Raw genomic sequence first — 27845 nt, 5'->3', positions numbered from 1 at the left:
ATTTTGGAAACAAGTTCTGTGGACCGATGAGGTTAAAATTTAACTTTTTGGCCAGAATGAGCAAAGGTATGTTTGGAGAAGAAGGGGCAAGGAATTTAATGAAAAGAACCTCTGTCCAACTGTTAAGCATGGGGGTGGATCAATCATGCTTTGGGGTTGTATTGCAGCCAGTGGCACAGGGAACATCTCACGAGTAGAAGGAAAAATGGATTCAATACAATTTCAGCAAATTTTGGATGGTAACTTGATGCCATCTGTGAAAAAGCTGAAGTTAAAGAGAGGATGGCTTCTACAAATGGATAATGATCCTAAACACACCTCGAAATCCAAGGGGCATTACATCAAGAGGCGTAAACTGAAGGTTTTGCCATGGCCTTCACAATCTCCTGACCTCAACATAATTGAAAATCTATGGATAGACCTTAAAAGAGCAGTGCGTGACAGACAGCCCAGAAATCTCAAAGAACTGGAAGACTTTTTTAATGAAGAATGGGCAAAGATACCTTAAACAAGAATTGAAAGACTCTTGGCTGGCTATAAAAAGCGTTTACAAGCTGTGATACTTGCCAAAGGGGTCAGTACAAGATATTAACTCTGCAGGGTGCCCAAACTTTTACAGACGCCATTTTTTTGTTTTCTGTTATTTTAAAAGTGTAAATGATGGAAATAAAATCTAACTTTTGTTGACATATTATAAGAATGTCTAATCTGTAATTTGATGCCTTTTTGGAGATTTTTCTGTCTTTCCTTGGCTTTTTTATGCATATTAATACAAATTCTTACCTGGGGTGCCAAAACTTTCGATCCCCACTCTATCTATCTATCTATCTATCTATCTATCTATCTATCTATCTATCTATCTATCTATCTATCTATCTATCTATCTATCTATCTATCTATCTATCTATCTATCTATCTATCTATCTATCTATCTATCTATCTATCTATCTATCTATCTATCTATCTATCTATCTATCTATCTATCTATCTATCTATCTATCTATCTATCTATCTATCTATCTATCTATCTATCTATCTATCTATCTATCTATCTACACATGCCTAAACACTTTGAGCTTTCCAGCCTTCTGTTGATCAAAATACCAGCAAAAGAAAGCTCTTTTCGTGTGAAAAAAATTATATACATTTAGTTTGGGTACAGTGTTTCATGACTCCGCTATTGTCAGTTAAAGTAGCGTAGTGCCGCATAGTAAAAATTGACCTGGGGGTAAAACTTTCCAAAACTGAAGTGTTTAAAGTAGAATACCAGTCAAATACTATCTAAGCCTAATCCTGCTCCCACCTTCAAAACCATATAATAACTATCCTGTAAAGTAAAGATGTCTTTATCTATTCTGAGGGCATTCCCGTCCGACTCCGCCTGTACAGACGCATAATTCATTCACAGATATCTGTGAAAGAGAAAAACACAAGTCCTTTCTGCCACTGCCTCTGCGGATCCACTGATCGGGGGTGCAATGCTCTGCAGGCTACTTGCAAGAAATAATAAATGCTTATTTTGTTTGCTGCAAAAATATGTGCATTTATAATTTTTTGCAGAAAGGCGAACTAAGCCTTTAATGCTTTCCTTTTTTGCCGTACTATCCTAAAGCCTCCTATTCAGGTTTATTGGTTTTCATTTTTTCTTAAAATTATTTTTGTACAAATCCTTATCTAATACCTCAATAAAAAGCAACTAAAACATTATAATAGTATTGTCATCATTGCTCACATACATCCTAACCTGCATAAATGATATGGAATTTGGTTTGTTAGAATCTATCAAATTAAGCAGAGCTTCCCATCTCCTTAGTAAAGTTACCACTTTTCTTAGATAATTGTCTTGTAATGTTGACAAAAATCGATGTCCTTTACTAGAAAAAATTGATGTCTGGATAATTATTGTCACCCTTAAAGTGATTGTAAAGTCTTTTTTTTTTTTTTTTTTCTTAAAAAACATGTTATACTTCCCTGCTCTGTTGCAGTGGATTTGCACAGAGCAGCCTGGATCCTTCTCTTCTCGGGTCCATTTTTGCAGCTCCTGTCCCCTCCCTCCTATTGAGTGCCCCCACAGCAAGCAGCTTGCTATGGGGCACCCGAGCCAAGCTGCAGCTCCGTCTGTCCAGTCAGACGCAGAGCTGCAGCTCAGCCCCGCCCCTTATCTATCCCGATTGGCTGACTGCTGTGTCTCAGCCAATCAGGAAGGAGAGTCCTGGACGGCAGAGGGACTCGTGGGCATAGCTGGACAGAGATTGGGTTCAGGTAAATTTTAGGGGGTGCTGGGGAGGCTGCTATAGACAGAAGGTTTTTTTATATCTTAACAAAACCAAAGTTTCAGCGCTGACACTGTAGCAATCTCACTTCCAAAGTTACAACTGACCAATGGTGCTGCTGCTTAGGAGATGCTGGTGTCAGCATAAATGTTTGAAAAAAAGAGAGAGAAAGCAGCGCTAACCACGGTTAGTATCATAGAGACTAGGAGAGCAGCCAATATGAGAAATGTTCATTGAGAAAGACATGTAAAAAAAGTTCCAAACTGGTAGCCTGTCCTGGCTGGGGCCGCTGGTGGTGAAGAGTTCACAACTGGCAAGGCCGCTGTGCGAGGGGTCCAGTATCCACGGTGTTGTGGGGAGAGCCTCAGCTAGATGATGTCACCTGGGGGGTCTAATGAGCGCCAGACCAGCCGGTGTTCAATGGGGAACACCTCCTGCAATGAAGAACCGAGCGGAGCGGAATCGCCTGGACCGGAAACCGTCAAACCGGAAGTGACGAACCCGGAAGTCAGGAGCAGCTTGCAACGCACACAAAGACATGCTGCATGACCGCATGTTTTGCGCAGATGCGCTTTTTCAAAGTCCAGGACTTTGACAAAGCGCATCTGCGCGAAACATGTCGCCACGGCAACTTGTGTTTGTGTGCGTTCCAAGCTGGTCCTGACTTCCGGGTCCATCACTTCCGGGTTGAAGGTTGACGGTTTCCGGTCCAGGCGATTCCACTCGGCTCTGCATTGCAGGAGGTGGTCCCCATTGAACACCGGCTGGTCCATCGCTTCTTAGACCCCCAGGTGACATCATCTAGCTGAGGCTCTCCCCATAACACCGTGGATACCGAACCCCTCACCCAGTGGCCTTGCCAGTTGTGCACTCTTCACCACCAGCGGCCCCAGCCTGTACAGGCTACCAGTTTGAAACTTTTTTTACGTGTCTTTCTCAATAAATATGACTTTCTCATACGGGCTGCTCTTCTAGTCTCTATGATACCAACTGTGGATAGCGCTGCTTTCTCTCTCTTTTTTTTATCTTAACCACTTTTGGCCTGGAAGATTTTCCCCCTTTATGACCGGCCATATTTTGCAATTCGGCACTGTGTTATTTTAACAGACAATTACGCGGTCATGCGATACTGTACCTAAATAAAATTCATGCCCTTTTTTTTCTCACAAATAGAGCTTTCTTTTGGTGGTATTTGATCACCTGTGAGATTTTCATTTTTTGCTCTATAAACAAAAAAAGAGCGACAATTCTGAAAAAAAAAAAACAATATTTTTCACATTCTGCTATATAACATTCCCAAAAAAAAAATTTAAAATCAAAATTTTTTAACATTTTTGGCCAATTTATTTTCTGCTAAAAATCACAATATGCGTATTTTGATTGGTTTGTGGAAAAGTTATTGCATCTACTTACTACGGGGAAAGATTTATGTCATATTTATTTATTTATTAATTTTACTAGTAATGGCGGCGATTTGCGATTTTTTTTTTTGCCGGACTGCGACATTGCAGTGGACAGATCGGACCCCTAACTGACATTTTTGACACTTTTGGGAGGACCAGTGATATTACTACAATAATCAGTGCTAAAAATATGCACTGTTACTGTAATAATGACACTGGCAGGGAAGGGGCTAACAGTGTGGGTGATCAAGGGGTTAAATGTGTACCTAGGGGCATGTTTCTAACTGTGGGGGGGTGTGGCTTGTGGAATGACCATAGAGACCTGTGATCCTATATAGAAGGATCCCAGGGGCTCTGTGATCATTCCAGGGAGAAGAATGGTCAGCTGTACGTCCTTTCTCAGCGGGGAACGATCGCGGGTGTCAGGCGGCAATCGGAGCACCTTAACCCCTGCATCGGCTTCCCCTATGACAAGCGGGGGTGGGAGTGCGCCACCGGCGGCGCGCGCTAGCCCCCTAGCTGCAGGCACGCGACCGACGTAGCCCTACATCGGTTTGCCTTGGAGAGCCACACTGCCGCAGTAAATACACGGCGTGTGATCGGCAACCGGTTAATGCATAGAATGCATTAAGATAAAAAAACTTTCTGACTTTACAACTCCTTTAATATTAAAACAGAAAAATATAAGTACTTCATGCTTTTCTAACCTCTTTTAATCAGCAAATGCCAAACATCTTCTATTTAAATAAATTACCTTAATATATCACTGTTTTAAGTAATATTTATCACTTATATAATGCACATAATTTCGACTGGCTTCTTTTTCAAATTGTGGCAGTGTTTGATCTTCAGCACTTTTTATATGAGATGGCTTATAACAAGTTCCAAAAAGCATATAATACTTATCTTCATCATTTTTATTTTCCCATATGAACTTCTTCATGCCAGATTCATCACAGACATCTTTATTCACTAATGGTGTGACACAAGATTTTACAGACAGACAAACCTATACCCTTGTTTTTTCTTTTGTTGTGTTGTCAGTTTCTGAATTATTCCAACTACATTTCCACTTTACTCGCTCAAAAACATCAGCTATTCCAGTTTGCGAATATTGTTTGAAAGAATTCTCATATTTGCTACTGTCTCGGACTATATACTGTGTGTGTGTATATATATATATATATATATATATATATATATATATATATATATATATAAAGGAGTGTAAAGCTTGTATAACAATGTAAATTTGCTGTCCCCTTAAAATAACTCAACACACAGCCATTAACCACTTGCCGACTGCCCCACGCAGATTTACTGCGGCAGGGCGGCTCAGCTGTGCATAATCACGTAGATCTACATGATCATGTGCACGCGATCTAGCCGGTGATGAGACACATGGGGAGGCAAACCGCGGGAGGAGCGAGCGCTATCGCCGCCGGCCCCCTGCGATCTTCGGCTAGACTGACAGGAGAGCCGTCTGGAATGTAAACAGTCCAAGATGGCTCTCCTGTCAGAGAGGAAGGGAAAGATCGTGTGATTCACCTAAGCTGAATCACCGATCTCTCTCTGCCTCTGTTCAATCCTTCCCCCATACTGTTAGAAAGCACATATAGGGAACACATTTAACCCCTTAATCACCTCCAGTGTTAACCTCTTCCCTGCCAGTGTCATTTATACTGGAACTGTGCATATTATTTAGCACTGATCACTGTATTAATGTCGCTGGTTCCCAAAAGTGTCACTTATTGACAAAAAATTGCTGATTGCCGCCATTACTAATTAAAAAAGTCCTAGAATCTATCCCATAGTTTGTAAACGCTATAACTTTTACGCAAACCAATAATTATATGCTTTTTGGGATTTTTTTTTACCAAAAATGTAGCAGAATACAAATTGGCCTAAACTGATAAAAAAAATTCGATTTTTTTATTTTTTTTTATTGGGAATGTTTTATAGCAGAAAAATAAAAACTATTGTTTTTTTTGTATTTTTTTTTTTAAATCGTCGCTCTTTTTTTGTTTATAGCGCAAAAACTAAAAACCACAGAGGTGATCAAATACCACCAAAAGAAAGTTCTATTTGTAGGAAAAAAAAGGAAATCAATTTTATTTGAGTACAGCGTTGCATGACCACGCAATCATCAGTTATATCAACGCAGTGTCGTTTCGCAAAAAAATGCTCTGGTCATTAAGGGTAAAATATTCTGGAGATGAAGTGGTTAATGTCTAAACCACTGGCAACAAAAGTGAGTACACCCCTATGTGAAAATGTTTAATGTGGGCCCAAAGTGTCGATATTTTGTGTGGCCACCATTATTTTCCAGCACTGCCTTAACCCTCTTGGGCACGGAGTTCACCAGAGCTTCCCAGGTTGCCACTGGAGTCCTCTTCCACCACTCCATGATGACATCACGGAGCTGGTGCATATTAGAGACCTTCCATTTGAAGATGCCCCACAGATGCTCAATAGGGTTTAGGTCTAGAGACATGCTTGGCCAGTCCATGAACTTTACCCTCAGCTTCTTTAGCAAGGCAGTGGTTGTCCTGGAGGTGTGTTTGGGGTCATTATGTTGGAATACTGCCCTGCAGCCCAGTCTCCAAAGGGAGGGGATCATGCTCTACTTCAGTTTGTCACAGTACATGTCAAAGCAGTGTCGTTTCACTGGAACCATGTCCTGTGGTCTGATGAGACCAAGATAAACTTATTCGGTTCAGATGGTGTCAAGCGTGTGTGGCGGCAACCAGGTGAGGAGTACAAAGACAAGTGTGTCTTGCCTACAGTCAAGCATGGGGGTGGGAGTGTCATGGTCTGGGGCTGCATGAGTGCCGCCAGCACTGGGGAGCTACAGTTCATTGAGGGAACCATGAATGCCTGCATGTACTGTGACATACTGAAGCAGAGCATGATCCCCTCCCTTCAGAAACTGGCCCACAAGGCAGTATTCCAACATTATAACGAACCCAAACACACCTCCAAGAGGACCACTGCCTTTGCTTAAGAAGCTGAGGGTAAAGGTGATGGACTGACCAAGCATGTCTCCAGACCTAAACTCTATTGAGCATCTGTGGGGCAGAATGGAAAATGGAAGGTTGAGGAGCGCAAGGTCTCTAATATTCACAAGCTCCGTGATGTCGTCATGGAGGAGTAGAAGAGGACTCCAGTGTCAACCTGTGAAGCTCTGGTGAACTCCATGCCCAAAAGGGTTAAGGCAGTCTTTGAAAATAATGGTGGCCACACAAAATATTGACACTTTGGGCCCAATTTGGACATTTTCACTTAGAGGTGTACTCACTTTTGTTCCCAGTGGTTTAGACAATAATGGCTGTATGTTGAGTTATTTTGAGGGGACAGCAAACTTACACTGTTATACAAGCTGTACACTCACTACTTTACATTGTAGCAAACTGTCATTTCTTCAGTGTTGTCACATGAAAGGATAAAATAAAATATTTACAAAAATGTGAGAGGTGTACTCACTTTTGTAAGATACTGTAAATCTTTCCCCTAGTTTGTAGACGCGATAACTTTTGCGTAAACCAATCAAAATATGCTTATTTTGATTTTCTTTACCAAAAATATGTAGCAGAATAAAAATTGGCCTAAAAGGATGAAAAATGTTGATTTAAAAATTTTTTTTTTGGGAACATTATATACATTAGCATGTGAAAAATATTGTTTCTTTTTCAGAATTGTCGCTCTTTTTTTGTTTATAGCACAAACAATAAAACTTGCAGAGGTGATCAAATACCACCAAAAGAAAGCACTATTTGTGGGAAAAAATTACTTCAATTTTATTTTGGTATATTGTGCCAGGAATGCGCAATTTTCCATAACGCAGTGCTGAATTGCAACAAATGTCCTGGTCATTAAGGGAGAAATCCTTCCGGACTAGAACTGGTTAAGTAAAACCTTTAACCACAAAGAAAAAAAAAACTTTGCTGTAACTGCTTGTGTAACTGCACTCTGAGCTGGATTTTTTCTTCAATTTGTTTGTGTATCTAAATCTGCTAGTACATTTAACACTCCCCTCCTGCAAGACTGACACTGCTGCTTACCAGGGGTGCGCCTGTGTTTCTTCATTCAGAGTGGGGCCACTCTAATACAGGAGGTGTGTTATTGGACAAATCACCAGGTGAAAACAGAGTGAAAAATGCTTAAAATAATTCCGGTTTAATGCCACTGTAATAAAAGTAGGCAGGAACAGTCCTTAAAAGATGTTTTTGAGAGTGGCCTGTGTCCTTGGAAGCTAATATTCTATATACAGTATATATATACACAGTATATATGGAGCACATGCAGTTTACAGTTTATATTACCCCATTACTAGTTTTGCTAAGTTAGCATTGCTAACCACTGCTATATATCTATTTACTACCTATTTTTCAAACTTCTCTATTTCTTCCGTCCCCATATCCATTCCTGCTTGACACCAAAGGTAATAAGGAAATACTTTTCCTACATATACTACTTCCTTTCAAGCAATGGTCTTCACAGAGTGATGAGTTTCACCCAATCATTTTCCCAATGAATTATCTTCAGTTGACTCTTCCAGGAGTATCAATCTCCTAGTCCCACACTATGTTTAGTGGTTCCTCTTGCGAACCTCTACATCACTATGGGAAAGAGTAGTAATGAATGAGTTAACAGAAGAAACCACTGAGCGCAACAGGGTTGTGCAGAATATGACCTTCCCAGCAGTGCTGATTTTTGCTAATTCTTCAGTGGACAATTTCTCTTCACTGCAGAATAATAAGGGCACAGGCAGCAGGGGAGGTGAGTTCTTCTTTGCAGGGCAGTCTTACTTTAGATATTAGTTTTAGCAAGGAGTTACTGTAAAGGAAATCTGTATTTTTTTAGACATGTATTGTATGTGGTTATAATATTTATCTACAGTACATTATCATGTCAATCTATCTTTATTTTTTTCATTGTCATTAATAAGTTGAATCTCTTGCCAGCTTCTTATACTCTTTGGGCTTCATTGATGAGATATCTGTTCATCAGTTTGTGTTCCACCCTCATGGCCCAATTGAGCTGTAAGCCTTAGGTTGCTGGGCTCCATAATTGTTTTATTCTATATTATGGACTTAGCACTGCCCCCTTGAGGACTGCTGGATAACACCCTTTCGGGTCCCCCTGGGTTACCGTTAGCAACATTGGCATTCACAGATTAACACTTTACTTCTTTGGCTCGGTCAATGATCAGTCCAGGGGTATGTAGTTGTTTTTGGTGTTTTTATTTTAAATAGGGATAGGAGAAGAGAATAGTCGGATACACCAAATTGAACTATTCACAATGGATGAGTACTCCTATTTGGAGATGCAGCCAAGCTGCAGATTCACCTTGCCCCTAGATGAATTTGAGTTAAGTCTCTTTACAAACGACTCAGTTGAGTAATTTATCTTCAGGATACTTGCCTAGTATCCCCTTTCACTCCACAGACTGACACCCGTCCTCTGACTATCCTACACCGGGGTGGCCCCCCCAGGTCAGGCCCTAGACACGATCCCCTGAACTCAGGATACTGTTTTCTGAGGGTCTCCAGTGTCTCGACGCCTCCAGTCAGTTCCCTGGACCTCTGGGTTCAGTTCCTTTCCTCTGGTCCCAAGGCCGACTGCCCGTGACCGTGTGCCACTGCTACAGAGGAGGAGGCAGCCACCTCCCTCCCTCCGGGACTCTGCTCACCAGCCAAAGACCCCACAGCACATGTGCTCCTAGCTTTTATACAGCATCCCATAATGACCCATAATAGAGCCAGTCTCTACCAATCACTGGGACTGTATCCAGGCCTGTGTACTCATTGGTCAGGTTTCCTCCCACTGTCCAACATGCCTCCCTATTGGACCAATGTGGAAACTATCTAGATCTAGATTCAATAAATCTGAGAACACTGAGCAGACCTAACTCACAGATCCTGCTCTCTCGGTAGGCAGAAAGCAGTATAGATTTACCTGCTGCTCCTCTGATAGACAGAAAGAGCCAAAAAATATTCTCTCTCACTAGCACCTACCTAGGAGGGTGTTACATGGAGAATCGATCAGGACATAATGGTTGTAAAAATTGCTAATATCTACTATGGTTGTTTACAGTTGGGAAACCTGGTTTAAATATAATGGCGCTGGAGTATAAAAATCCAGCAGGTGATTCCGTTTGCTAGTTTGACAAAAAAATTAAGTAGCACCTTTGAGGGGGGGAACAAATGGGGGGGACAAAAATGATATATATAACAGCCTATTTATCTTTATCCATTATTCTTCCTTTTGGCATTTTTTTATTTTAAACTTCTGATCCTGCCAGTAACGCGCTTATGCTCAATCTACTGTATCTATAGATGAGCAGTGTTGTCACCCTAGGTCAGGAAGTGTGTTAGGGCTACAGATTACCTCCCTCTTTTCTCCTTTCCATAATATAGGGAGGGGAGAAGAATGGGGTGTAGTTCAAAGAGGGAACCCAAGCAGTGACAATTACATTGTTTAAAAATTCAGACCAGAACTGCCAAATCACTACGGGGGTAATATAGTCATTGAATTTCGGACAGGATCAATAGGTATTTTTTGTACATATCGAACAACAAAATGCTTTCAATTGTGTATTTAAAGTGTATCTAAAGGCAAAAGGTTTTTTTTTTTCTTTTTATTCCTATTGCATTCTATACATTAAGATAAAAAAACCTTTTGTGTGCAGCAGCCCCCTTCATCTCAATCCAGTGATGTTGCACGAGAGCCTTGAAGTCCAGGGACTCTCACTCCTGATTGGCTTACTGACTTTGATTGACAACAGCGGGAGCCAAAGACACCCACTGTTGTCAATCAAAGTCAGTAAGCCAATAAGGAGAGAGAGGGGGTGGGGATGTTCCGCGGCTCCATGTCTGGATGGACACACAGTAAAGCGGCTCGACTCGGGTAACCCCATAGCAAGCCGCTTGCTGTGGGTGCACTCGACAGGAAGGAGGGGCCAGGAGTGTCAGCAAGGGACATGAGAAGAGGAGGATCTGGGCTGCTCTTTGCAAAACCACTGCACAGAGCAGGTAAGTATAACATGTTTGTTATTTGTAAACACAAAAAAAAAAAAGAAACATAAATATAATAAGAAGACTTTTGGCCCAATTTGGACATTTCCACTTAGGGGTGTACTCACTTTTGTTGCCAGCGGTTTAGACAACAATGGCTGTGTGTTGAGTTATTTTGAGGGGACAGCAAATTTATACTGTTATACAAGCTGAACACTCACTACTTTACATTGTAGCAAAGTATCATTTCTTCAGTGTTTTCACATGAAAAGATATAAAAAAATATTTACAAACCTGTGAGGGATGTACTCACTTTTGTGAGACACTGTATATATATATATATATATATATATATATATATATATATATATATATATATATGTGTAAGTATATATAGATTCTTCATATATATATATATATATATATATATATATATATATATATATATATATATATATATATATATATATATATATAAATATATATATATGATAAATATACTTTCAGTAATTTGATAACTAGAACACTCAAAATCGGTACTCACTAAAAACACTCTCTTAAGGTTATTTACTCTGCAGGAAATTAGTAGATAACTCAGTTCAAGTTATTTTTTTCACGCTTTCAAACTCTGAAGGTAAAACTGTATAATCAACACACGTCAGTACAATACTTTGATAATTATAGCATTTAAAGACATCAATTCAAACTCCAGTGTTCTACCTAGTAATTAAATCTAATTGACACAGCATGGATGAAAGTGAGGCTAGAAGATACAATCCTACATACTTATCACACCTATTTTGGTAATCTAATTTTGTTTTGCAGAATGACAAATCCCTTGGGCACTCAGCAAGTCGATCAAGCAACATTTCAAAGGTTTGTGAAACATGTTATCTCGTCTTGTGCTTGATAAAGTACATTTAGGTGCCCAGACTTACCTTTACATTATTTAGTGAGCATTATATGCACATCTTGTATAGCACCTGTCAGCTCCAGTTAACACTTCTATCTGACTTTAATTCATGCCATACTCTGTCAGTCCAATTTGCACATGTTACGTTTTTTTACATGGCATATTGCTTACCTACAAAGGAAAATATCTACTAAAGACAGCATGTCATGTGCAAATTAATTTTCCTTGCTCCAATTACAAACTTATACTAGATGTAACATATGATATAGGAGTTTGGTAATAAAGAAATATTATCATAGACGTTTCACATAACATAAAAAGCATAAGCCTTTAAATATTCAACACACCAAATTACAATAAAAACATACAATATTCATAGGAATGTTTTATGTCTTGTGATATAAGGAGTGGGATTTTTGGCTTGTTTTGTTGTAGTAATGGCCCTTCTTGTGTAGTCCAAAGGTGGGGGACGTGTCTCATTGGGGTTCATTTATTAAAACTTGAGAGTGCAAAATCTGGTGCAGCTTTGCATCGTAGCCAATCAGCTTCTAACTTCACCTTGTTCAATTAAGCTTAACAATTATGCTTTGACAAAAAAAAAAAAAAAAAAAAAAAAAAAGCTGATTGGTTTCTATACAAAGCTGCCGAAGAGTTTGCACTCTCAGGTTTTAGTTTTTGTTGCCAACAATGGGTGTTTTATTAATTAATGACTCCTCTGCAAGTCATTATGAAATCATTTTAATGTTGATGTGTACCTATGTGAAAAGATCACCTTTTAGTTAACCATCTTATCAATGTGTGTTAAAAACCTTGTTTCTCTTACGTCCTCCGACAGTCGCCGCCTCTTCATATTCGTCACATATGGGGTATTAGACTTTGCTCCGAAGGAGTAGCTAGGCAACAGAATATGTTAACATTAAAGCTTTTAACATATCCCACCCTCAAGGGGTGGTCCCCTCAGTCAATACCCTCCTACTTCCTGCAACCATATCTCAGTTTCAATGTCTAGCTTGTCAGGAGTGGCTGGCTCTCTCTTTGCTGGGGCTTTGTGCCCCAGACTCTTTCTTCTTTTTTGATTTTTTGTTTGAGTTTTCTCTCTACCTTTACTTAGCTGTTCTTTTTGTCAGCATTAGTTAGTTCTTCTGATGAAGAGGATCATGCGGGCTGGGTCTCGGGCTGATCCCCCTGGTCGCAGGTCGTGGGTCAGTGGCTTCCCAGCCTGCCATCGAGCGTTCAGCCAGGTAACGCTCCTGGCACAGTGAACGACCCATCCCTGTTCGGTGCAGGGATGATTGGTGAGGTGGCTACCTCACTGGACGCTGTGCTGTTTCTTAACCCCCATTTTGTGCGTCTTTAATGCGACTCTCCCTGCCTCATGTGCAGCGGCTTGTTCGCCTGTGCGGGTCCCCCACGCCATTGTGAGGTAAGTGTATCTATGTGGGGACCTGTCTGTCTGGGAGGGTGTCAGTCTGGGACTGTGTAACCTGCCTCTGTTCTCACTGTTTGTCTCCCTATCACTCGGCTGCATGCTGTGGGCTGCAAGGGGGGGGGGAGCTGTGTGACACTATGTGTGTCAGCTTTTTGTCAGTGTGAGAAGCTGTGTGCTGTGGGGCATGTTTTGTGGCATGTTTGGGCACTATACAGCGATCGCTGCGGCGATCTACCATGTTTTTTATATATGGCTAAATGTGTGCATTACTGTACTGTGGAGCGGCGGTTTCGGCGCCAAACGGCGCCATTTTGCCTACACTCGCTCCGGCCGCATGTTCTACATGCATGGCGGCCATTTTCTTGTAGCCTCCCATAGGCTTTAATAGAGCGCCCTGGTCACATCACTTCCTCTTCTCCTGGGTACACCGATCGAGGCAGCAGCAGCGGCGAGGGTCTCCTCAGGTTATATCCTTCTTATCCATTGCCTGTGTCAGTTTTATTGTCCCTGTGGGGGTCTCATTGTGCTTGTGTGTGGTGCGGTGGGCTGCGCTCGCCGCGCTTGTTAAAGGGGCAGTTAACCCTTTATTATCCGGCATTTTGATATTGGGGCAATGGATTCTCAGGAAGGCAAATTTCCTACCGCCTTGGTGGATAGCCAAAGGGCCGCTGTTTCCCCCCCAGGGGGGGATTTAGCCACTATTGTGGCTGGCCTTGCTGCTCAGGTGCAGATGCTGGTGGCTGCTCAATCTACCAAGAGACCCAGAGTTTCTCTTTCCTCTGAGTCTGAGGGTGAAGGTGATGGGGCTGTTATGGCGGGGGTCTCCCTATCGGGGTCCCGCTCCTCTCTGGATCTAGTGGGGTCCGAGGTGGAGGGTGAAGTTGAAGGGGTTGATAATTCTCCCCCTGGCTCACCTGAAGAGCTTGCAATCATGGATGAATTGATTGCTTCCATAAAACAAACGCTGCATTTGCAGGATGAAGTGTGTCCCCCCGCTGCCTTGGCGGCTTATGGGACGCAGAGAAAATGCAGGACGCTGCAGGTTTTTCCCTGCAATGATGATTTTCAGCGCGCTGTTAAGGAACAATGGCGCAATCTACGCAAACCTTTTGCTGTGCCAAGTAGGTTCAAGCTGCGTTCTCCTTTCTCGCCTTCCACTGATGAACGGTGGTGTGTGCCACCCCCGGTGGATCACGCAATTGCGGTTTTAAACAAATCTACTGCGATTCCTGCAGAGGATTCCCTGGTGTTCCGTGATGCCACGGATAGGAGATTGGAGTCTCTTGCCCGTCATACTTACTCTATTACGGGTTCTATGCTTAAGGCTCTGTTTGCCTCTCTCATGGCGGCCCAGGCTGTCGCAAGTTGGACGCAGATGCTTAGGCGCGTCCTAGTGGCCGATTCGGCCTCGCCGGCGACCCTGGATATGGTGGATCAAATCCACCAGGGTGTCATGTATCTGTGTGATGCGGACTTGGACTTAGTCCCGTTGGCTGCACGTGTGCACAGCGTGGCGGTGTTGTCTCGTCGCCTGGTTTGGTTGAAATGTTGGTCGGTGGACCCAGCTTCACGTAAGACCTTAGCCAATCTGCCTTATGATGGGTCTCGCCTTTTTGGGGAGTCCTTGGATGTGTTGATTAAGGGGATCACCGGAGGTAAGAGCACTCTCTTGCCCCATTTCCCCAAGGCTAAAGGGGATTCTGGGAAGAAGCATGCTAATTTTCGGCCCCCTCAGGGGTCCTTTCGTGCCTTTCGGTCGCACTACAAGGGCAAACCGTTCAAAGGTCAAGGCTCTCAAAAGAAGCCCTGGTCTGGGAAACAGAAGTCCGGTCAGTCCGGATCCGCAGCCCATAACAGTGCGGCCTGAAGGGGCGCCCTCACCCAGTTTTGGGGTGGGGGGACGCTTGCTCAGTTTTCTTCAACCCTGGTTGGCCCGCGTGCGGGACAGATGGGTTCAGGAGATCGTTCGATCTGGTTACAAGATCGAGTTTCTCTCTCGGCCGGAGAGCAGATTTTTTTCCCTCAAATCTTCAGCTGTCTCCGGAGCGTTTACGGGACCTGCACCTGGCGGTGCGGGACCTGAGGGCTCAGGGAGTGGTGGTTCCGGTGCCTCATCGGGACAGATTTCGGGGGTTTTATTCCAATCTGTTCACCGTGCCCAGGAAGGAGGGCAAGGTTCGTCCAATTCTGGACTTGAAGGCTCTGAACCGCTCTGTGCGGGTTCGCAAGTTCCGCATGGAATCCCTGCGGTCGGTGGTGGCTGCCCTGGTTCCGGGGGAATTCATGGCCTCCATCGATTTAAAGGATGCGTATCTTCATATCCCCATTTTCGAGGGTCACCAGCGGTACCTTCGATTCGCCATTGCGGAGGATCACTACCAGTTCGTGGCGTTGCCTTTTGGTCTCGCCTCGGCTCCGCGGGTTTTCACCAAGGTGCTTGCACCGGTTCTGGCATTATTGAGAGCCCAGGGCATTTCTGTCCTGGGGTATCTGGACGACATTCTGGTTCGGTCTGCGACCAGCCAGGGTCTGGAGGAGGACCTGTCTGTCACGATGCAAACTCTGCAGGAGTTTGGTTGGACGATAAATTTTCCAAAGTCGACACTGAGTCCGTCGGTTCGTCTTCCCTACCTGGGAATGATCCTGGACTCGGTGCAGGCGAAGGTCTTCCTGCCGGAAGACAAACTCAGAACTCTTCAGGAGGAAGTCAGGTCCCTCCGGGACGTTCCGCTCTCGTCTCTGCGGATGTGCATGAGATGTCTGGGATTGATGGTCTCGGCCTTCGAGGCGATTCCCTTCGCCCAGTTTCACACGCGGGGTCTCCAAGCGGAGATCCTGTCCATGTGGGACGGGCGACCTCAATCTCTGGATCTTCAAATCTCGTTGAGTCATCGCACCAGAAGAGACCTTCTGTGGTGGCTCCAGTCCCCGATGGTGTCCGGGGGCAAGTCGTTTCGTCCTATCTCGTGGACGGTGATCACCACGGATGCCAGCCTGTCGGGCTGGGGTGGTGTTCTGGGCGTTCTGTCCGCCCAGGGAACTTGGTCGGAGGGGGAGTCCTCCCTTCCGATCAACATTCTGGAATTGCGTGCGATAAATCTCTGTCTTCATCGCTAAACGGACCGGCTGCAGGGCTGCCCGGTTCGGGTGCAGACGGACAATACCACGGCGGTGGCCTACATCAACCACCAAGGGGGCACCAGGAGTGCCCGAGCGGCTCGAGAAGTGGCCGACATTCTGACTTGGGCCGAGACTCATGTCCCGGCGATAACGGCGGTGCACATTCCGGGGGTGGAGAACTGGCAGGCGGACTATCTGAGTCGCCAGACCCTGGATCAGGGGGAATGGTCTCTCCACCCGGCTGTCTTCCAGATGTTGTGTGCGAAGTGGGGTCTTCCAGATGTGGACCTGTTCGCGTCTCGTCTTAACAACAAGGTGAGGAGGTTCGTGGCAAGGACGCGCGACCCTCGGGCAGACGCGTCGGACGCGTTAGTGGCCCGGTGGCATCAGTACAAGCTGATGTACGCGTTTCCACCGATTCAGTTGCTGTCCAGGTTCCTTCGCAGGTTACAATCGGAATGCAGCACGGTGATTCTTGTGGCGCCGGACTGGCCTCGCCGGTCCTGGTACGCAGACCCCGTGAATCTGGCGGTCGACGCCCAGTGGCGTCTACCTCTTCGAGACAATCTCCTGTCTCAAGGGCCGATATACCATCCTGCTTTACAGTCGCTGGCTTTGACGGCCTGGCTGTTGAGACCGAGGTCCTGAAGGAGAAGGGTCTCTCCCCGGAGGTCGTTCATACCTTGATCAACGCGAGGAAGTCTTCCTCGGGGAAGGTTTACTACCGTACTTGGAAGACCTATTTTGCCTGGTGTGAGTCCAGGGGGTTTTCACCCCACATGTACTCGGTTTCCCGAGTGCTGTCCTTCCTTCAAACAGGTGTCGATCAGCGTTTGGCGCTGGCTACGATAAAGGGTCAGGTGTCTGCGCTGGCAGTTCTGTTTCAACGTCCCGTGGCTTCCAACTCCTTGGTTGGCACTTTTGTTCAGGGAGTGCTGCATCTGGTTCCTCCTAGGAGGGATCCTCTGCCCCCTTGGGACTTGAATCTCGTTTTATCTGTGTTACAACGTGCTCCTTTTGAACAGATCAGGGAGATCTCGTTGTCTATGTTGTCCAAAAAGGTCGCCTTTTTGGTTGCGATCACTTCGGCTCGCAGAGTGTCGGAGCTGGCGGCTTTGTCCTGCAAGTCTCCGTATCTGGTTGTTCATTTGGATAAGGTGGTCTTGCGACCTAATCCTTCTTTTCTTCCGAAGCGAGTTTCGGAATTCCATCTTAATGAGGATATTGTCTTGCCTTCGCTGTGCGCGAAGCCTAAACATCCACAGGAGGTGAGGCTACATTCTTTGGATGTTGTTCGGGCGATAAGGGTTTACCTTAAATCGACTGAGTCTTTTCGAAAGACGGACTCCTTATTTGTTCTTCCAGAGGGTCCTCGGAAGGGCATGGCAGCGTCGGCCTCTACCATCGCCAAATGGATCAGGCAGACCATTGAACAGGCCTATGCCTTGCAGGGGAAGGTTCCCCCTGTGCCTGTGAAGGCGCACTCTACTAGATCTCTGAGTACGTCTTGGGCCTGTCGTCATGGGGCTTCTGTAGCCCAGGTGTGTAAGGCGGCGACCTGGTCGACCGTGCACACTTTCACAAAATTCTACAAAGTAGATGTTCAGGCATCGGCGGATGCTTCCTTTGGCCGCAAGGTTCTTAGTGCGGCGATTCCCTAGGGTCCCTTGTTGGGGACCTCTGGCTGTTGGGATAAGTTTTTTATCCCCTGGTTATTTGTCTTTTCCTGGGTTGTTGCTCCTGTTGAGCAATTATTTTTTCCTGTAGCCCAGCTGGTTTCCTTCCTTTGGTAAGGTTCCTTTCTTTGATGCGGAGACTGCGTTGCCTTTCGGCGCGGATGCGTTTCCCACCCCTCATGTTTGCACTGCTTTGGGACGTCCCCATATGTGACGAATATGAAGAGGCGGCGACTGTCGGAGGACGTAAGAGAAAACTGAATTTTTGTAAAATCTTACCTGTAAAATTCCTTTCTCTGAGTCCTCCGACAGTCGCCGCCCCCGCCCCTCTTTTGGGGTTTGGTTGTATACTCTACTGCTATTCCACTGAAACTGAGATATGGTTGCAGGAAGTAGGAGGGTATTGACTGAGGGGACCACCCCTTGAGGGTGGGATATGTTAAAAGCTTTAATGTTAACATATTCTGTTGCCTAGCTACTCCTTCGGAGCAAAGTCTAATACCCCATATGTGACGAATATGAAGAGGCGGCGACTGTCGGAGGACTCAGAGAAAGGGATTTTACAGGTAAGATTTTACAAAAATTCCGTTTTTGTTTAATAGTTTGTGATTATATTTGTACATGGGCCAGTCATTTGATTGCCTCATTGTTAAAAGAAAACAATGAATTTTATACAGCACTGATTTGTAGCCAGTGACTATAAACATTATTATACGACAAAGGATTCCAGAGGACTATGAGATATTTGAGGTATAGCACATAAGTAGCATGTAGGCAGGTCCAAGGCACCAGTGCACCTTTCACCAGGACTTGCCTAAAACAGGGCTGATTCAGGCCTTGCACTCAGGCCATTCACAGTCCACAGCCCATGCAGAACTCTTCTGCTAAACATGTGCACATATAGTGTGTTCTAGACATGGTGTGCCCTGATTACACGCGCCCCATACTCTTAATCATCCTTGAAAACAGTGCTCCTCTGGCTGGAGACCCTTATTGCATTAGGCCTGATGTCTTCCATGAGGTTACAGGACAGAGCTCTTCTCCTCTATCCACCACAAGCCCCTTGCCTGTGACCAGGTTTGCACTGACTTGCCTCACTGGGTTCGTCATCCAAACATGTTTTTTCTTTATGAAAGCCACAATCTAGCTTTGATTTAATGTGGTGCTATCTCACTTTTACATAATCAAAGGTACCAAGGATCCACGTTAGACAATTTGAAGCAGCTACAGGCTCGGTACAACTCAATTTTATTGAGGAAGTCCATGGTTACAGTTCCTTTAAATGCCAACTTTTCCTCTCAAAGGAAACAATCATCACTTAACTGTACCTTCAATTCACAGTAGCAGGGGTGTCCATCCTGGGGTAGCAAAGAAATAATTACAATTTCTTATCCCATCGTGCTTTGTTAGGCTCTGTTCTTCCCATCGGCCGGCTACAACTGCCTTTTGTTAGTCTCCACCCACAACTTAAATGGGATCCTGCCAGGGAAGATTTGGAGTCACATCCTAGAAGAATTTAAAGGAGAAATCCTTCCTAAATTGGCAACAAATTAGCCCCTGCCTATAAGGAGGCTGTCATGTAACTGGCAAATGGATAAAAATAAGATATGAAATGTTAAAATACAATAGTTAATATTTACTAATGTCCTCACGATAATAAAGAATGAAAATATGTACAAAATGACTTTACCTTTTTTTTAACGTTTTTAGGATGAGGTATTATATTAGCTGCTTTACCCTGCCTGACTAACTATCTAGTACCTTAGTGACTGGGAGTACCTTAGTACCTGGGAGCACTTTAGTGACTGGGAGTACCTTAGTACCTGGGAGTACCTTAGTGCATGGTAGCGCCTTAGTGCCTGGGAGAACAATAGTGACTAGGAGTACTTTAGTGACTCGGAGTACCTTCATATCTGGAAGTACCTTCATATCTGGAAGTACCTTCATACCTGGAAGTACCTTTGTGACTGGAAGTACCTTAGTGACTGGGAGTACCTTAGTGACTGGGAGTACCTTAGTGACTGGGAGTTCCTTAGTACCTGGGAGTACCATTGTGACTGGGAGTACACTAGTACCTTGGAGTACCTTTGTGAATGGGAGTACCTTTGTGACTGGGAGTACCTTAGTACCTGGGAGTACTTTTGTGACTGGGAGTAACTTAGTACCTTGGAGTACTTTAGTACCTAGGAGTACCTTAGTACCTGGGAGTACCTGAACACCTGTGAGTACCTCATTACCTGGGTGTACCATAGTGACTGGGAGTACCTTAATGACCGGGGAATACCTTAGAGACTAGGAGTACCTTGGTACCTGAGAGTACCTTAGTGACTTGAAGTACCTTAGTGACTTGGAGTACCTTAGTGACTTGGAGTACCTTAGTACCTGTGAGTACTTTTGTGACTGAGAGTACCTTTGTGACTGGGTGTACCTTAGTACCTTAGTGCCTGGAAGTGCCTTAGTGCCTGGGAGTACCTTAGTATCTGGGAGTACCTTAGTACCTTAGTGCCTAAGGGTACCTTAGTACCTGGGAGTACCTTTTTGACTGGGAGTACCTTAGTACCTGGGAGTACATTAGTGACTGGGAGTACGTTAGTACTGGGTGCTGAGATTGACACAGAGTGCTGAGAGTGACACGGGATGTTGAGAGTGACACTGAGTGCTGAAAGTGACGCTGGATGCTGAGAGTGATGCAAGGTGTTGAGAGTGATCCTGGGTGCTGAGAGTGACGCTGAGTGGGACGCAGGGTGCTGAGAATGACGCTGAGTGGGACTCTGGGTGCTGAGAGTGACTCTGGGTGCTGAGAGTGACTCTGGGTGCTGAGAGTGACTCTGGGTGCTGTGAGTGGCGCAGATGCTAAGAGTGGCACAGGGTGCAGAAAGTGACATGGGGTGCTGAGAGTGACTGTAAAGTAATTGAAGTCGCTATAGCACCAGGGAAGCTTGGAGTAGTGTAGATAACAAACAGTAGGTCTTTACCTTATTATCCCCATTAGATTAGAGGGTAATAATGTCCGACAGTATTGGTGATGCCACTCAGTGCAGATCTTGCACCATGTATGCGTTCCTTGATGAGCCAATCGAGGGCAAACACTGATGTGCAAGATGTGAGTGACTTATTTCTCTGGAAGCCCAGATTCGAAATCTATTCGCAACACTGCACAGCATAAACATCCTGGACAGGAGCTTGGACATTACCCAGCAGGTGCTAGCGGGGGCCAGTGTAGTGGAGGGTGGAGACATGGAGGCACAGGAGCCAGAGGTAGGCAGCTGGGTGACAGATAGCAGGAGGAGTGGAGGGAAGAGCGCTAGGGAGGGCAGTTCTGAGTTGGTACACCCAAACAAATATGCCAAATTGCATGATGTTGGGGATATAAGCTAAGGAGTGGCAGTGCTGGAGCAGGCGCCTTCCCTAGCTGCCAGGGGACTGACTGTTTCCGGTAAGGAGGGGGGGCAGACATGCAGGAAAGGTTAGACAGGTATTGGTAGTAGGGGACTCAATTATTAGGCGGACAGAGAGGGCAATCTGCCGAAAAGACCGTAGTCCTTGAACAGTATGTTGTTTACCGGGTGCTCGGGTTCGTCACAATATGGATCGGATGGAAAGATTTTTGGGTGGGGCTGAGGAGGACCCAGCGGTCATGGTGCATGTAGGCACCAATGACAAAGTAAGAGGAAGGTGGAGAGCCCTAAAAAACTATTTTAGGGTATTAGAGAATGAATTGAAGAGAAGGACCTCCAAGGTGGTTTTCCCTGAAATACTACCTGTGCCTCGAGCCTCACCAGAGAAGCAGTGGGAGTTTAAGGAACTGAACAAGTGGCTTAGGACCTGGTGTAGGAAGGAGGGGTTTGGGTTCCTGTAGAACTGGGCTGACTTCTCAGTCGGTTACCGGCTCTTTAGTAAGGACATACTGCACCTTAATGGGGATGGTACAGCTCTATTGGGAAGAAAGATGGCCACAAGGTTGGAGGGGCTTTTAAACTAGGTGTTGGGGGGAGGGTTCAAAGGTAGTGACAGTCAGCAGTGAGCAAAGGACAGAGGGTAATATGGGAGTTAGTAGTAATAATATAACCGTTAAGGTCAAATCCTGGGGTAAATGAATGGTCAAATCACAAACAAAGCGTGAGAAAACTTAAAGAGAAATCAATATCCACTCATACAGCACTGAGAGGAGTATACACAAATGCAAGGAGCCTAGCTAAAAAAAGGGAGGAATTGGAACTGCTATTAACGGGGAGGACTTAGACTTTATAGGAATAACAGAAACTTGGTTTGACAGCTCACACGACTGCCTGGCAAATATACAAGGGTATTCCTTGTATAGGAAAGACAGGGAAGGTAAAAGAGGGGGAGGGGTATGTCTCTATATCAAAAATGATATAAGGGTGGTAGTGAAGAGTGACATTGTGAATGGTACGAGGGGGGAGTTGGAATCCGTGTGGATAGAACTCCACAGGGAAGAGGTAAGTGGGAAATTAATAGTGGGGGTATGTTATAGGCACCCAACCTGAAGGAGGAGGAGGGGCTGGACCTTCTATCACAGTTAGGAATGGCGGTGAAGCAGGGAAATGTCATCATAATGGGGGACTTTAATTATCCCAATATTGACAGGGCAGAGGGGACAGCTCATTCATTAAAGGCCCGTCATTTCATGAATGTCTTACAGGACAACTTAATGTCTCAATTGGTGGATTCTCCTACTAGAAAGAATGCATTGCTAGATTTATTAATTATGAATGATCCAAGTCTGATCTCAGATGTGGCAATACAGGACAACTTGGGTTTTTTTTTTTCTGAACTGTGCTCAATACTAGAGCGCATCAATTGGGACCTAACCCTAGAAACATTGAACAAGGAGGAAAAATGGGGAATGCTTTAGGAACATATTAAACAAAGGTATCACACAGTGCATTCCAATGGGAAATAAATATATAAGAGCCAAGGTCAAACCTGGGTAGCTAAACCATAAAGTAAGAATTCTTATTATAGAAAAAAAATGGCCTTTAAGAAATATAAAGAGGAGGGGGCATTGTCCGCTTTCCTACAATACAAGGGATGTAACAAGAAATGTAAGAATGAAATCAGGGTGGCTAAAAAAGACTACGAGAGACACATAGCAGAGGAGAGTAAAAAAAATCCAAAGGAATTCTTTCGATACATTAACAGTAAAAAAGCGCACGTTGCACACATAAAAGACGATGAAGGGAGGATGGTTACTGATGACACAGAAAAGGCAACTGTACTAAATGCTTTTTTCTCCTCAGTTTTTACACAGGAAAAGGAGGGGTATACTGACCACGACAGTATTGTTAGCAGCACATCATAGGACGTACTGCTGTGGCTAACAGAGGCTGGAATCAAGGAAAGACTCAATAAGCTTAGCACAAATAAATCTCCAAGACCAGATAGCTAACACCCGAGAGTCCTCAACGAACTCAGTTGGGTTATAGCTAGACCATTGTTCCTAATCTTTGCGGACAGTATGCTGACAGGAACTGTACCAGTTGAATGAAGATAAGCAAATGTAGTACCAATTATCAAAAAAGGGCAGAGAAATATTCCGGGGAACTACAGACCAGTCAGCCTGACATCAATAGTAGGTAAATTATTGGAGGGGATGATAAGGGACTATATCCAAGAATTTGTTGAGGAAAACAGTATCATTAGTAGTAATCAGCATGGGTTTACATGGGTTTATATAATACCACCAGAAAACTGATATGGTTATTGAAAGTTTGCAGTTCTACAGCTTCCTGTGTCACCTCTCCATCTCCATGCTGCATTTCATACTATGAATAAAAATCTATGTACTCCCTCAACATTTATACCTACCTATGCACCTCTTCTTAATCCCCTAGTGCAGTGATGGCGAACCTTGGGACCCCAGATGCTATGGAACTACAATTCCCATGACGCTCATGCACTCGGCAGTGTAGTTGAGCATCATGGGAAATGTAGTTCCAAAACATCTGGGGTGCCAAGGTTCGCCATCACTGCCCTAGTGCATGAATTAGGTTAAGAAGTCAGAATTTGAACCAAAATTGCTCCACAGTGCTAGCACTGCTTGGTTTCTGTTATGCAAGGTGATTACCAGTAGTTGATATGTTAGAGTTAACACATTTTTTATTAGCAGTATTTAAAATACAAATATTTAAAGTGAATATACAATTTGACTAAAGGGTGCTTTTTATATTTGCCTGAAGTACTGCTTTTACAAGGAATAAAATATTTCATTTCTGTTGTAGTGCATGTAAAACAAAAAAAGAACATTCTGCTTGTAGACATGCAAATAAAATGTAAAGAAGTAATACAAATGATGAATGACTGATGAAATTCAGCTCATAAAAAACGTTTATAGGATTTCAAATTTAAACTTGATAAAATAATAATCCACTTTTTGGGATTTCTGAAGGTTTGGATTTACTTCTAAACTGATTAGTGGAGAATGTAGCAGCAATTCAGGCAAAGCTGAATTGAGTTAAAAAAGTAATTTACCTTTATCTGTTCTTTATTTCTGATGTTTTGAGCCTCGACTAGATAATTGAACCTGACTATGTGTGGTGCAACTATGTCCAGCAGTGAACACCTCTATCTCAGAACTGATTTTTAAGCATCAGTGCAGGCAGTACTCCAATTTACACTCAGATAAGAGAAACACCTTACCCTTAATGTGATGTGTTTCAGTTTTCCAGAAAGAGTGACAACGAAAAGAGAGATGTGGAGAAATGTATAAAAACAGTATGTGAAATTAGAAAAGAAATTCATATACTCAATATTGTCAGGTATAAGGAGCTTCAGGATATAGTAATTTTCTTAGTAATTTTCTTAGTATTTTCCTAGTAGTGGTTCTTCATATCCTGACTGCATTTTTTCTTTCATGTGATCTTTACATACTGCCCATGAAACACACACATTTTGATCATAAAAGAATCACATTTGCCTGACACTCATACACATTCTTTAAAGCATATTGTTCAAGTAGGACACACTGTACCCCTAATAAACACATGATACTAATAATTCTAGGGATCACTTCCCCCAGGACCGCTGTTAGAAATCACTGGGCCCCATACAGCCTACCTGACAAGGCCCCCCATTCCTGGCCAAAAGTGACTAAGGACATAGATTTATCAGTCCCTTTCTTTGCAGCCTCACCAGCACAGATCAATGAATAGGAAACGCTTTTAGGCTTCCTGTTCATTCACAAACCGAAGCATAGTAAACACAGTTTACCATGCTTCAGTGATGAATGGACACAGGAGTGATTAGTAACAATCACTCACTGTGTTAACAGGGGCCAGGAAATTACATATTTACTAGCCCCTCCCCCACTTTCTATCCTGGAACATCTCCCTTTGTGCCCGCAGTAGCTGCTGGCAGAAGAGGAGAGAAGCCGGCAGTGCAGCAGGGGGAAAGGGGCACGTGCTTGGACCATTCCCCCTAAAGTGCAGCCAGAGGGAGAAAGGAAGAGAAGCTGGCAGTGCTGTAGGAGGTGGCAGAAGAGGAACAGGGGCTGCAATAAGACAGTACAGCCAGCCCTTCTGCTCAGCAGGTGCCTGGGCCCCCTTCTGAACTGATGGGGCCCAGGCCCAGTACAGGAGGGCTGGCTGTACTGCCTTATCAGTGGCCCTGACTTCCCCTCTTAATGAGCAGCAACCTGTGTGTGCAGGTATTTGGCTGTTTTGTCATGCACACTGAAAAGGTTCTAAACCTGTCTTAATAGAGTATACAGTATAAACTGTAAATCCAATCCCTATAGTCCCATATTAAAACAGAGTTCTACCCAAAAGAGGAAGTTCTGCATGTTTTCACTCTTCCCCCCTCTACTGTCACATCTGGCAGTTTTTTTTTTTTTGGGGGGGGGGGGAGAGCGGGTACCTGCTTTTGACAGGTACCTGCTCCCACTTCCAGCTCAGATTGCCGCAGCGGACTAAGCCGGAAGCATGGCCCCCCTCCTTCCCCCACAGTCTTCTGGGACACATCACAATGCGCAGTGTGACTCACACATTTGCAGTAGGAAACAGGCTGTAAAGCTTCAAGGCTTCACTTCCTGTTTCCCTTATTACAGATGCCGACGCCTGCACTCTAAGTCATATGAAGACTCGGCTCAGGTGAGGACATCGCGGGATCTCCTGACAGGTAAGTGTTCTTATATTAAAAACTCAGCAGCTACATTATTTGTAGGTACTGACTTACATTTTTTTCTGAAGGAATAAAGGTTAGGGGGGGCATTCATTGCTCCACCTATACCTGTGGGATTGTGACAGACCAATCAACAACAGAACAAGTTGGTATTATATGCTCATTTGCATATTTAAATCTGATTGGTTCTTTTTTAAGACAACAGTAATAACGGTTTTTACATGTTTTTTTGAAGCTTATCTAAGTAATAACTGCGTCAGCAGTTAATCTAAGGGCGGGGACAGAAGAGGAAGGTTGTCCCGTCTGTTTCTCCCTGCATTGTAGAGACTTGCTGCTGAGGAGCTGCCGTTTTGACTCCATCCTCTGTGCCTGATCTGGGCTCCGTGGTAGCTGCTGATTCACTGTTCGTGACTCCCCTGCCTCTGCCTGCACTTCACCTGGTTACCGACCTTCAACATGATGCAGTCCCTGCTCCAATCGGTCCTGGAGATGGCGAGCTCCGCCGAAGGTGAAGCCTGGATCCGCCGCTGTCTCGCCATGCCGGACTGCCCTGTCCCTTCGGGTGAAGACGCCAGGATGTTTGCGGCCCCCTCCTCCTCTGCTGGGTTCCGTGGTGGACTTCCTCCTCTTCCTGTGAATCGAGTTGTGAGTGGCCACCTTCCTCCCTCTGCCCGCCCCTCCCGGTCTCCGCCTTCTGCCTCACAAGATGATCGTCCTTTCCCTGTGCCTTTGCCGCCCCCCCCCCCCCCGGCGACTGCGCAGCACACAGCTCCAGCAGGGACATCAGGCCTAGAAGGAGGCCGAGGAGATTTGTTTCCCCATCGCCACCTCGCAGCTCTGCTGCTTCTAAGAAGGGTAGAAGCGGACGTTCTATGGACAGACGTCAGGTTATTAAAAATGTGCATGCTGTGGATCCTCCTCCTGAGGTTTCTGTCTCCCCCCTCCCCTATTTGCTCTAATTCTTTACAGGATGCTGCTTTGGAGCCACCTTCTGGTGTTGACGAGGTACTACATGCGCAAGATTTGCCAGCAAATGTGTCAGCTCCTGTGCCAAGTGGTGAGTCTGACAATTTGCAAATGTTATTAGATTTGGCAAGGTCATTTAATGTATTGGTAAATCAGGTTGTTAATGTACAAAAATTACCTGTTAATACCTGTTTGGAGTGATCATGTCGGTGCTGTTTCTGATTTACCTTTATCTAATGTTTCTTCTGTTGTTACTTCTGTACCTGTCTCCACTTTACAAGTGCCTCTGCCGGTATCCTCTTCTTCTATACCTGAAACCTGTTACAAGGAGGCTATGACGTGCGAACTTTCGCCGTTAGGCTACCATTTGAATTTAGTATTAAAGGAAAAGATCTGGAAAGGAGAATTTGTGGATATATTGTCTTTACTTCCTTCTTCTAAGGATAACAGGTTTGATAAAAAGGATACTGAGAAATCTGATGAGGATAGGCGCAGAACACCGGCCAGATCTTTTAATAATTGGCTTCAAGGTTTCTGTATATACGCCAGTGTGATGGGAGAAAAACGTCCTGAACACTGTAGTGGTTTGTTTCAGCATGTTGAAATAATTCTAGAAGCCTATAAAAATTTTAACGGGCTAGCCTGGTTTTTTTATGACGAATCTTTTCGTCAAAAACTTGCTATACATAAATCTATGCATTGGGGGACAAAAGATGTTGGGCTTTGGCTGAACCTTCTTTTACCTCAGCGTACTTTTACAAAGCCAATATCTGTTACCCCGCCTGCCCCTTTTAAAAAAGGTTTGTGCTTTAGCTTCAATGAAGGCCAATGCAAATGGCCAGGCACGTGTAGATATAAACATGAGTGTTCTTTCTGCGCGGGCGCTCATTCTGCCTCGAGATGTTTTAAG

General features: G+C 44.4%; 1 protein-coding gene across 1 annotated transcript in view; it reads left to right on the top strand.

The window, feature by feature from the left end:
- MARCHF1 (membrane associated ring-CH-type finger 1) overlaps positions 1-27845 on the top strand; it is a 524379-nt gene that overhangs the window by 211751 nt on the left and 284783 nt on the right. Inside the window, exon 2 of the mRNA XM_082260062.1 lies at positions 11518-11568. Coding sequence (XP_082116188.1) covers positions 11518-11568 — 51 coding nt within the window. The remainder of the gene's footprint in view (positions 1-11517; positions 11569-27845) is intronic.

The sequence above is a fragment of the Pelophylax lessonae genome (assembly GCF_965119305.1).
Source record: "Pelophylax lessonae genome assembly, chromosome: 1".
Classification (NCBI taxonomy): domain Eukaryota; kingdom Metazoa; phylum Chordata; class Amphibia; order Anura; family Ranidae; genus Pelophylax; species Pelophylax lessonae.
Note: the sequence above shows the minus strand (reverse complement) of the source record. Positions and strands in the feature narration are given on the sequence as shown.